The following is a 12,095-nucleotide window of genomic DNA, read 5'->3' as shown; positions in this document are numbered from 1 at the left end:
GTATACAAAGGTAATATCACCTCCCTCTTCCTACTTATTTATCCCATGTTTATAAATCCAAGGATCAAATTAGCCCTTTTTGCCACAGCATCATACTGGGAGCTCATGTTGAGTTGTTTGTCCATTATGATCCCTAAATTCTTATCAGTTGCTACTTTTAGGCTACTGTCCCCCGTTCTGTAGATATGGCTTGCATTACTTATTCAAAGATGTATGACCTTATATTGGTCTGTACTAAAATGCATTGTGTTTGAAATGTTTATTGAATACTTTTTCCTTTTTGGCATAATTAATAGAAATTTTATCATCTAGTAAAGGTCCTATTCCATTGTTCGGATTTCTTTTGTTCTTAATATGTTTTTAAAAACTGTTTGTTAATGCAAAAAACTGCTGATCCCTGGATATTTCCCACAAGTCTTTAGCTTCCCTTCTTAATTTTCTACATTTAATAACTTCTGATTTTCTTTGCTATCTATTGTAGCCCACTTCTCATTTTTTGAAACTGAAACTGCCTGCCTAGCTGATGTTTGAGAACCATATCAGAAATGGGGGATGGAACAGTTAAGAAGAGGGGAAGGCGGAGTTACTTGACCACGAGCCTAGCAGACATGCCAGGGCAACCAACTTCAGTCCAGAAAGCAACTCATTCCAGGGACTGCCCACATATGTGCACTGAGCTCAGACAGGCACAGAGTTTGGGGAAGAGAGCTGTCTGCAAGTAGTCATATTCGAGCAGCACAAGGAGATCCAGCTGTTCTCATATTTTCTTGAGAAAACTCAGTTTTGCCTCTTGGTCAGAAGTGTCCCACCAACCTTAAGTACCCAGCTTCACAGAAGAGAAGAGAGGAGGCCTCGCAATCCAAATCCAGAGGGAAAGGATTATCTGGAGCATGACCCACTGGGCCTCCCTTACCTTAGAAACCAAGGGAAGGCCAGCGTTTGAGGAACCCACTGAGAAAACTGCCTGCCTCACAGTGGGACATCATTACGGTTTATACTGGTCGCTCATACATAATTTAGTGAGGAAAGGATTCCTGAGTAAGACAGTTCAGTCTGATTTCTTTGTTTTTAAGAACAGAAGGAAAGCTCAAAAATAGGGTTTATGCTTTCATGTTGCTAACTTGGTATGTTTCTGCTCTGTTGAAAGTGGGGGATAGAGTCAGTTGGTTCATAGGATTCTAAAATCTTACCTTTTAAAATGTGCTAATGTTTATAGTATTTAATACATATCCATATTAAATACACGCACCGCTCACAGCTGTATGTATAAGACAAATATTATTTTGTGTTATTCTGAGTTGTTTTTCTAACTCATTATTTTACCACTTTGGAATTGGTTTCTTCGCTTTGAGTGGCTGTCAGTTTCTCTTTTTACATAGAGAAGAAAGAACTTTGTGGGTACAGAAACAAACTAATTATATCACTGACAGTAAATAGTGAATGTTGAATATTACTTCCTTACCTAACAGGTTGATTCACGTGTGGCCCTTATATAGAAATGAAATTAAAAAATGAGAACATGCAGAATACACAATTATATAGTTTACTTAAACCCAGAAAATAAAAGGAGATAATTATTCGTGCCATTTTGTAAGTCTCACATTAATGTCTAACTTTCTGTAGCAATCATTTAACTTTAAAAGGAATGGTTGATCTTTTTGAAAGCCTTCAGTGATGAGTGTGTGTTTCAGGTGGGATTTTGAGTTATAGAACATTGGTCCCTCCTAACTTTCTCTTTGTGCTGCTACAGTAGTGCAAAGATGCACTTTAAGCTGATGCCCATGTGTCAGCCACTCCTGGTCTTGCACTCTTCCTTTATGTAGGGTTCTTTTAGATTGTTTAGGGGTGTGGCTATAGTCTGATGTACTCCAGCTATTCTGATTAGCAGTGCAGTACTTCAGGAGCTGTTATCTGCTGGCACAAGTTGAAGTAGCCCTGGGGTTGTACTAACTTGCTCCAGAAACTGTCTTAGTTCCTTGTAGCCTCCATGATTGGGGGTTGTGGAAAATGAGTAGCAAGGTGGTAGAAAGCCACCTGCTCCCAGTCCTGGTAGCTGTTTTTCCAAAAGACTACAGGTTTTCAGACATTTCAAGGGTCTGAGGGAAAATAATCGGGGCTTCTAAGGAGAAACCTCCTCTGATTGGCTTTCTTTTCTCATTTGCTGTCTGAATGAGAATAAAGGCAAATAAGAGCTGTCTCCCTGAGCGTATGTAGTAGGCATTGCTTTGGCCCCCTGTTTCCCACCTGTCTTAAGTGTTCAGCCCATTGAGCTCTGCTGGTTGCGCTCCCAGCATCTGTCTGGCTCTTCCAGATTCCCCATTTTGTGTGTGTGAAAGAGAAGGATATTGATGTTGCAACAGCTCACCAGGGTAGTGCTGTACCTGAATGTATGCAAATCCGTGAAAATTTGTTCAAATACATGAGATCTTTGTTGTTCTGGTGTACCGGAGCATCTGGCGCTGTATTTGATTTTTATATTCTGCAGTTAGTTGCAAGCTTATCGTCCAGGTGCTTTTTTTTTTTCTTTTAAATTTTAAGAGGCATATCTCTTGCGGACTTACCTTGCCAGTGTTGGATGGCCACCCACAGTGTATTGGCTGTCTGGGAGAGAGAGACATCCCACAAAAGTGTTCCCACTGACACGGCCTGGTAGCCAGAGCCAGAAAAGACCTGGACATTTGGCTAAAACTCCTTATAGAGAAATCACTGTGATCTGCATCGGACACAGGCCTGGACTCCCCTCCAATGAGGCTCTCTTGCTCTGCCAGGTAGTCAGCTGATCCTCATTTCCCACGTCCATTGAAGAGAAAGTTGTCTTTCTTGCTCAGATTAAAAGAAACAGGCTCCCTCCTCACACTTTGAGGCACAGCCTGCCAGAACACCGTCCCCTGCAAGATCAGTTTCCTCAACGTCATCTGACGGCACATAGCTCCAGTGCCCGTCCATTTACTTCTGGTACTGGCATGAAGCAAGGGTATAAAGACCCAGTCGGGCAGACCTGCTCCCTCAGCACCATCTGTCAGCTCTGGAGACAGAGACAGGACGACTTCAGGAGTTATGGCACTGACAAAACTGCTGGCACCGGTGTCCTTTTCAGCACCAATGATGCCATTGGCACCGAGCAAGTTGTTGGTGCTGGCAAAGTCATTGGCGCTGGCAAAGTCTCTTGTTCCATGTTCGACTCTTCAGGGGAACACATCCCTCTTTCAGCTCCGAGTCATACGCTGGCACCGCTGATGCTTTTTCCCCTTGCACAAGACTTTATATACCCTGCTGGTATCTGACACTCTTGAGTTGCCTCTCCTTAGATGTGACCTCCACCACTTCCACCATCCTCTCCAGACTCTCAACACTCCTCCCTTTCTCGCTTCCCCAGTGATGAGGAGGAGAGGTCTCCATCGCACCCTTGTCTATCAGACAAGTTCCACCTACTTATCCTCATTATGCACAATCTACATCTGGTCCACAATCTTAGTACGGACCACCATGGATTCAACCACATGTTCCACTTCCTCTACACTGTCCATATTGGGACCCTTGGGCCTTGTACAGGGCACAATTTGGGAAACTCCCAATGGAGCAAAGCTGGAGACCTACACCTCTCCATTCTCCAATGGTTTCTTGCCTTCCAGAGGTGGAGCCTCCACTGGTACCAAATGAGGAGGAAGAACAAGAGGAGAAACTGGAGGAGAAAACTCCTCCAACATTACATTTCTCTTCCTCTTCCCCTAATGAGGCTATTGTGCCTCCACCGCCTATAGCTGCTGACGAATTCAGATATTTTGAAGAATTATTCTTCAGAATTGCAGATTCCCTTGGAGGAAATTAAGGACCAGCAGCATAAACTGCTGCACATATCCTCTTCTTTTAAGATTGCACTACCAATCAATGAGTCTTTTCTTGATCCCACAAAGTTGCTCTGGCAGACCCTGGCGTCCTTCCCTCAGACTTGCAAACTTGCTGACAAAAAATACTCTGTTCTGGTGAAAGATGCAGAATTTCTGTTCTTGCACCCTGAAATCTGTGGTGGTCAATGCGGTGCAAGAGAAAGGTCATCAGTGCCATTCCTGTTCCCGGCATCTAGACTGAGATTGGGAACACTTAAACTTATTTGACATGAAGCATATTCATCAGCCACGCTCCAGTTTTGAATTTCTAACTACGAAGCTCTAATGGCTAAATACAACTACTTATACTACTGCAAGTTGGAGGAACTCTGCCATGATCTTCCCATGGCCAAAAGTGAGCAATTTCAGACCCTGATATCGGAGGGACACCTCGTAGCCCATACATCCCTACAAGCCTAGTTAGACTCTGCAGATACCACCAGACACTCCATCGCAGCTGCTGTGGTCATGGGGCATGCATCATAGCTCCACCTCTCTCGTTTTCCTAAGGAAGTACAAGCCACTGTAGAAGACTTACCCTGTGAGAGCTAAAAACTATTCTTGGAGCGCATGGACAATTCTCTGCATTCCCTTAAAGACTCCCAAGCTACTCTCCAATCTCTTGGCATCTACATGGCAGTGCCGAAGAGACGCCCAGGGAAGTATCACCTCTTCCCACAATACTGTTATGAACTTATTCTATGGTGAGAAATAAATAATCTTCTGCAACTGGGAGCCATAGAACCGATCCCTTTCAAACACAGGGGGCAGGGTTTCTGCTCCCATTACTTTCTGATCCAGAAGAAATCCAGAGCCTGGCGACCTATCCTGGACCTTTGCAATTTAAACAAATTCATCAAACTGCAGCACATCAAGATTGTTGTCCTTTCCACTATTATCCCTGTACTTGAACAGGGGGATTGGTTCTCAGCCCTCGACTTCCAAGACTCATACTTTCAAATCACAGTATGCCCTGCCCACAGGCGATTTCTCTGATTCATTGTAGATAAGTGAGTCCTTCAGTTCATCTTCAACTGCTGGGATCACCCCACCATAGATTTTTTGTCACAACGCAAAGCACCCTCTGCCCTCAATTCTGTTCCAGAGTGGGACGGGTACATGGATCACTGGGAGACACATTCCTCATCACATAGGATGCACCAGTCCTCTATGCCCTTCCTCCTTTCCCCCTCCTATTCTGAGCACTTCGCAAGATAACAGGAGGACCTAGCTCTTGTCATCCTTACAGCTCCAACGTGGCCACGACAGGTCTGATATACTTACCTCCTTCACATGATGGTGTGCTGCCCAATCTCTCTCCATGCCATGCTGCGGCTCCTTTCACAAGATACATCCTCCATCCCAATCCACAGATGCTCCACCTCAAAGCCTGGCTCCTTCATGGTTCTGGGATTCTGAAATAACCTGTTAGAACACTGTCAAACAGACACTTTTGAATGGTAGGTGCAATACGACTAGACGCACTTACTTTCACAAATGGACTAGATTTCCATGCCGGTGGGCCTCCCATCAGGTCAACGCAATATGCGTTCCACTACCACTTATCCCTCACTACATGTTACACCTTAAATAATCATGATTATCCATTAGCTCCGTTCTGGTACATTTGGTAGCAATCACTACTTTTCACTCCCACAGAGTTGACCATTCCATCTTCACACACCCACTCACGAAACATTTTCTGAAGGGTATCCAAAATCTTTATCCATACAAGACTTAACCCTGGCCTGGCATCTTGGCTGCATCCTACATTCTCTGACTAGCCCCCCCATTTGAACCAGTGGCAACCTGCTCTTACGTGCATGTTATAAATGAAAACGGCATTTCTTGTCGCCATCACTTCTGCCCAATGAATCAGTGAAATTGCAGCACTTATGGTATATCTACCATAGACAGCTTTATAATGACAAAGTTATGTTATGCCCACATCCAAGATTTTTACCCAAAGTTCCATCATCTTTTCATCTCAATCACCCAATACACCTTCCTTGCCTCTTCCCGAAGCCTCACAGCAACCAAGAGGCAGCTCTACACACCCTAGACATGAGAACAATTAGCGTTCTACTTGGACAGGACTAAACCTTTCATAAAATCTCCATGATTATTTCTCTCAACCACTGAAAGATCCATAGGCACAGCCATCTCTAAACAATGCTTTTCCAAGTGGATCTCACAATGTCGACATTTATCTTACGAACTCCAACAAACAATCTCCTACTAAAATTAGAGCACATTCCACACGCTCACTTGCCACCTCAGTAGCTTTTCTTAATAATGTCCCCATTGCTGACATTTGCTAAGCGGCCACATGGGGATCAACAGATACTTTTGCCGGTCACTACGCTATTATGTGACACCACAGAGGACATACTTCTAGGACCTGCTATCCTAGCATCAGCAGTATGTGTTGCTCCGAAGCCCCAGCATTCCAATTAGAGGCACTGCTTTTTAGTCACCTACAAGTGGAGCATCCACAGGGACATTACTCGAAGAAAAAGAGAAAGTTACTCACCCTGTGCAGTAAACTGAGGTTCTTCGAGATGTGCCCCTCATGGGTGCGCCACTACCTGCCCATCTCCCCTCTGCTTTAGAGCCAGATACATACTCTGCAGTAGAGAAGGAACTGGGGGTGGTTGGACTGTACAGCAGATGTGCACGTGTGGTCCGACAGGCACTGCTGATTTAAAGTCTCCGATCCCAGGTGCAAGGGGGCCAGTACACCCATAGGGACACTCATCTCAAAGAACCTCAGTTACTGCCCAGAACAGCCATCAAATCATAATTATTGGTCATTACCGACCTAAAACGTATATTAGCTGGTGTATGGAACATTTGCATTAAAAAGAATTGGTCTTTTGGGGTGGCCTTTTGTTAGTAGGTCAGAGATCTTGGGTTCAAATATCCAGTGATCCATCCAGAAAAGAAACATTTAGCACCTATGTGCCTGGGCCATTTATAAAAAGTCTAGACAGAACACTAAACAGGTTAATCTTTTAAATGACAGTGTTTATTTGCAGAAGTAGAGTGGGTGCCAATATGAATGGTAAAAATATTACAAAGCTTCAGGAGAAAAGAATAAGTATTAAGTACAATTGTGTTCTATTTAAAGACTGTTTTGTAATTTTTAAACTTGAATTAACTTCGTGTTCACTGAAGTGTGAGATTATGAGCCAGACATAATATTGGCAGGGTGGTGAGTTAGCTTCCCACCCATATATCAGTACCCTGACCTATAAATCACTGTAGTTCCTATTCAGGTGTCATAATGGGAGGAAGAAAAAAGGAGGATTACTATTGCAAGATGTGTCCACAAAATAATTGAAATGGCAAAATGAGACATCATGCAATAGACTGAGAGGTTCAAACAATGCATGCTCCCTTGGCTCCGCTTAGTAATTTGGGACTCACTTTTCCCCTTCCTGGGATTTGAATAAGTCCATGGGCTTTGCTGAGTTCTTTGGACTTGGCTTCCCCTCAGTGGGGCTTAGATGCCATGTTCTGCACCTTGAGCTTGGCTACTTCTTGATATGTAGTAGGAGGTATTCTCTCAAGCCTATTATGTTATCAAAATGAATGATCACTTACAAAAGACTGTATATTGTCCCTATATGATATTTTTTTCTTCCATGCAGTGAACCAGTTAATAGTATTGACATTTAGTAAACTTTTTGGCTATTTGAGTGCTGGTCTACACTACCATGATAAATCAATCTAAGTTACGCTACTTCAGTTACGTGAATAATGTAACTGAAGTTCACGTAGCTAGATACACTTACCGCAGTGTTTACTCTGTGCTGGGTCGACAGGAGAGGCGCTCCTGCTAACTTCCCTTACTCTTCTCTGGGAGGTAGAGTACACAAATCGATGGGAGAGCGCTCTCCCATTGATTTATTGTGTTTTCACCTGACCTGCTAAATCAACACCATCTAGATCGATTGCAGCAGTGCCGATCTACCGGTAACTGTGGACTTGGCCTGAGTTACTGAAATGAATAGGTCAGTTCATACCTCTTTGAGCTGTTGTTTTATCCGCTCTGCAAACACAGGAAGACATCACTGCATTGGTTTGCACTTGGCTCATGCTTTCAAGATTTTCACAATCTTTATCTATTAAGATTTATTCTTTTGTTTTAAATAGCAACTGTGCTTCTGTAGAAGAATGAGAGAGGTGCTGATACGCTGTACCACTGTATCACAGTCAAGTTTGAACCCTGTTTCTGTCTTACATCATTGTTGATCTACAACTCATAGTCATGCCAGATTTTGCAGCATTCTACGGTGGTTTTGAATTACAGAAATAGGAGCTAGGATAAGGAAATGCAACTCACTTTCATTTATGACCAAAACACCATTCGCACTTTTTTCCAGAGATGAATAATTAGTGTGTTAACTCATTGGATACCCTACATCTGAAATTCCTATCCTACTGCATTCACCATGCTTTCTACCTAGGCATGCAAAGGAAGTGTGTTTTATCAATTTTGTTCTTCCTTTCAAACTGGTATTCAAAAAAGAATTAAAATCATATACAAGAGGTATGCTAACCATCACTACATAATCACTTTTTCTGTGCATTCTTAATCACATTCCTCAATGTACTATGTATATAAATTGTAAGGACTTCAGGACAGGGACCTTGTTTTCACATTTGATTGTACAGTTTGCTTGCTATATCAATAATAATCATGCATGAAAATCTGTGGTTGGATATACAGGCAATGCAAGATTTGAGATTTCTAATGTCCATAATTCGATCTTTTTTTGTTAGAATTTAATAAAACATCTTCCTGAACAAGAGCAGCTGAATACACTATCCAAATTCAAGAGTGAATATAATAATTTGTCTGAACCAGAGCAGTTTGGAATTGTGGTGAGTACCAGCCCATTGCTGCTATTTTTCAGTTGTCTTACATTAGTAACCAGTGTTGAAGTGTTGTCACCTTCTTGTTGTTCCTCATTATAACCAGAGGCTGAAGCTGGAGGAGAGAAGTGATGGTACTTTCTAGACAAATATCAACTGACATATCCATATGTCCATAAATCCCATTCATTACATCGTTCTTTGTCTCCTGATTGAAATAAAGTAACTATTAATCATATAACTTTTCTACAGCAAAATCATTTACAATGGCAGTTTCTATGTTGGAATTTTCATAGGTATCTAAAATACGTTAACTCTATAGCTATTTTAGAACTTCCATGGTAGAAGTCATTCTGTAACGTGACAAAATGTAAAAAAAAGCCATCAAATTTTTAGTTAAGATTTCCACACCAACTTTCTGCTGTCAATCGACCATGTTTGCGCAAAAAACCCTTTTATATCATCACACTAAACTACCTGTGCCTTTGGGCATATGTTTTACAGCATATATTCTTGTAGTACAAGTTTTTCTCACCTTCGCAAATCCATAACGGGGTTGAGTGGGTCCAATCATTTTCCAAACATATAGTAGAAAGAATATGGAGGGGTAAGTGAAAGGGTACAGGGGCAATAACACTCATCTCTGTCATGATGAAACTAGGGTGGGTGATGTGGAGACCCTTATGTGGAGATCATTGATCTCAATTCTCAAGACTTTTTATGATAGAATTCTGAGGTACTAGTTTTAAAATTAATTAATATTCATCACTTTTTTTCTTTTTGCAAGTCACCCTAGTTATGACATTGGGTGCAAAACAAGTAGCCTCTGAAGCGTTCCAGTCAGCTGGAACACTTCTGTTTCCCACTAAATGTGAGGATTTGAGCATGCACCAGGATGAAGCGTTGATGGGAAATGGGTTTTGTGGGAAGGACTAGTGGAGAATAAAAGTTGTGGTAAGAAGGGCATCACTGGTGTTTAGCAATAGATAGATGACTGGAATATGGTGAGCAACTTATGTAGCAATAGGAACAGTGCTACTAGGGAGGAAGGCAAGCAGAAAGGGAGATTGGACCTGGAGATAGTGCTGGGTTCTCTACTCTTTTTCCTCCCTTCCCAGTCCTGTGCATAGATTCATCCTTTCATTTCTTTTATGGAGTTTGGTATTGCACAGACCCTGAGATTCTTCCTCCTTTCCAGAGCAGACCAGGGAGAAATGATATCAGGAGAACAGAGAAGTAGACTCTACAGCAGGTGTTCTCAACCTTTTACTTGCTGAGGCCCCCCTCAACATACTATTAAAAACTCCAGCACCCAGAGCGGGTCGGGGAGTGAGAACTCTGGGCTCCAGGCCAGGGCAGGGGACCCTTGGGCATAGACATAGTTTGACTTCTATTTTGGGGAGGGCAAGGGCTGACCTGGCAAGGGCTCGGGTCAGCTCTGCATAGCTGGGTCCAGGGAGGGAGCACCACCTCCACCCCCTGACTCACCTCAGCAGGCCACCCAGTCTATCTGGGTTGTTGGGGGCTGCAACCAAAAAATATAACTCAAAGTGGGACTCAGCTCAAAATGTTTGAAAATGGCTCAGGGTGCAGGCCGGGGGAGCTATGTGCTGTGTGTAGGCAGGGAGGTAGCTCAAGGTGCAGGGAGGGGATATCTAGGGGCTGTGGGCCGGGAGGGTTCCCCCTGTAGTGGTTGCTCCCTGCGGGCTCTGCTGGCCTCAGAACTGGGTCACCCCAACCCGGGAAGCTCTTACCTGCTGCATGAGCAATCAGAGGGGGCTGGGAGCTGAGGCACTAGCTGCAGATGGGGGAATACCGCAGCTACCCTTTCAATGGTACCACCAGCCAGAGGAGCAACTGATCCGCACTCTCTGGCTCTGGCTTCCCACTACAACCTGGCCAGAGACCTAGTAGCAGAAAGGTCCTGCAATACAATCATGCCCAAGGGACTAGACAGTTATATACTGTTAAGCCAAGAACAGAACTGCTCTCAGAAAATAATGCAGACTATTTGCTGAGCCCTAGATACCAAAACTTCTTTTTATGGAACTGGTCAATGTTATAAGTTTCCTGGCTTCACAGATAAATGGGTTTCAACCCTTCATAAAGATTGGGCTATTATGTCATGTATCAGAAAGCAGATTATTCCTTAGCTCATAGGAAAATTGAGGGAGTCCGTGGGAGAATTTGTGATTATGGCACTTCCCATTTTTCCACTGCAGCTTATCCCTCTGCATCTGCTATCTGCTGATTTCCAGAGATCCAACTGGATAAGGAATTCTGGATCTCATTACCTAAGTGTAGTGGGTCGTGAAAGTCACGGTATTGTTTCTAACTTATTGTTGGTAGATCAAAGATTTAATGATGCTGTTTGGGATTTCCTCTCGTTAGTTGCCAATATCCTTAGCTCTTTGCATATAATTTGTTAGAGCACTTTAGAACAGATCAGGGCTGCAGGGAGGATTCTTTCTTCTCAGGTTACAAAGTCTCCATTTTCTGGTACATTGAGTCAAGAGGCTTCCCTCCCGGTGCTGACTTTTCGGGTGCAAAAGTCCAAACCCTCACTTACTCTAAAGTCATTTCCTTTCCAAATCACCTTGTAACTCTGTTTCAGGAAAGGGGCATTATGCCTATAACAGTAGCCATTCTTTGTATCAGTAGAACCTGTAAGGTTCCATATTTGGATAACTTGGATAATTGGAGCAAGGTCATGGGATCTACCCCTGAAAACAGGGATCAAGATTCTGAGAACACCATCTGAGAGTGTTGATACCCATGAAGCTAGGCAGAGATTCCCTGCCAGCATAAACCCTTCAGAAACTAGAATAATCCTTAGACTTGATCCTGCAATCCAATCTGACACCTTTGAGAGCAGTTCTGTTCTTGGTTAAATGGTCTATAACAATCTAGTCCCTTGGGCATGATTGTATTACAGGACCTTTCTGCTACTAGCAACCCCAATGGCTCGGGACTTAAATCATCCGGATTCTAAGAATATCATGAAAGGTTGAGGTTTTTCTGCAAAGATAGAAAAATCAGCAAAATATAAAGAAAAGTTTCCTACTATGGGACTGACCAGGTCCATCTCTACCACCTGGGGAAGTATACATGGTCTCCCTGGCAGCAAACAGATGACTTCTGGCTCCTTAAGAACAACTCCTCCTGGACAATGAGCTAGAGCTGGGGTGGCAAAGAGTGGTGACAGTAGGACAAAGTGAATGCTGAAGAATAACTCTGAATGTAAATGTGGAAAGCCGAGACAAACACTTGAACGCTGCCTAGTGCATTGCCCCTTGTCAACATGCTGTACTCCTCAATTTTCTCTTT

General features: G+C 43.2%; 1 protein-coding gene across 3 annotated transcripts in view; it reads left to right on the top strand.

Annotated features, from left to right (window-relative positions):
* DIAPH3 (diaphanous related formin 3) overlaps positions 1 to 12,095 on the top strand; it is a 528,591-nt gene that overhangs the window by 267,908 nt on the left and 248,588 nt on the right. For all 3 annotated transcript variants that reach the window (XM_043533700.1, XM_043533705.1, XM_043533707.1), the window contains one exon: positions 8,676 to 8,777. In XM_043533700.1, the coding sequence (XP_043389635.1) occupies positions 8,676 to 8,777 (102 nt within the window). The remainder of the gene's footprint in view (positions 1 to 8,675; positions 8,778 to 12,095) is intronic.

This window comes from Chelonia mydas, chromosome 1, assembly GCF_015237465.2.
Source record: "Chelonia mydas isolate rCheMyd1 chromosome 1, rCheMyd1.pri.v2, whole genome shotgun sequence".
NCBI lineage: Eukaryota > Metazoa > Chordata > Testudines > Cheloniidae > Chelonia > Chelonia mydas.
Note: the sequence above shows the minus strand (reverse complement) of the source record. Positions and strands in the feature narration are given on the sequence as shown.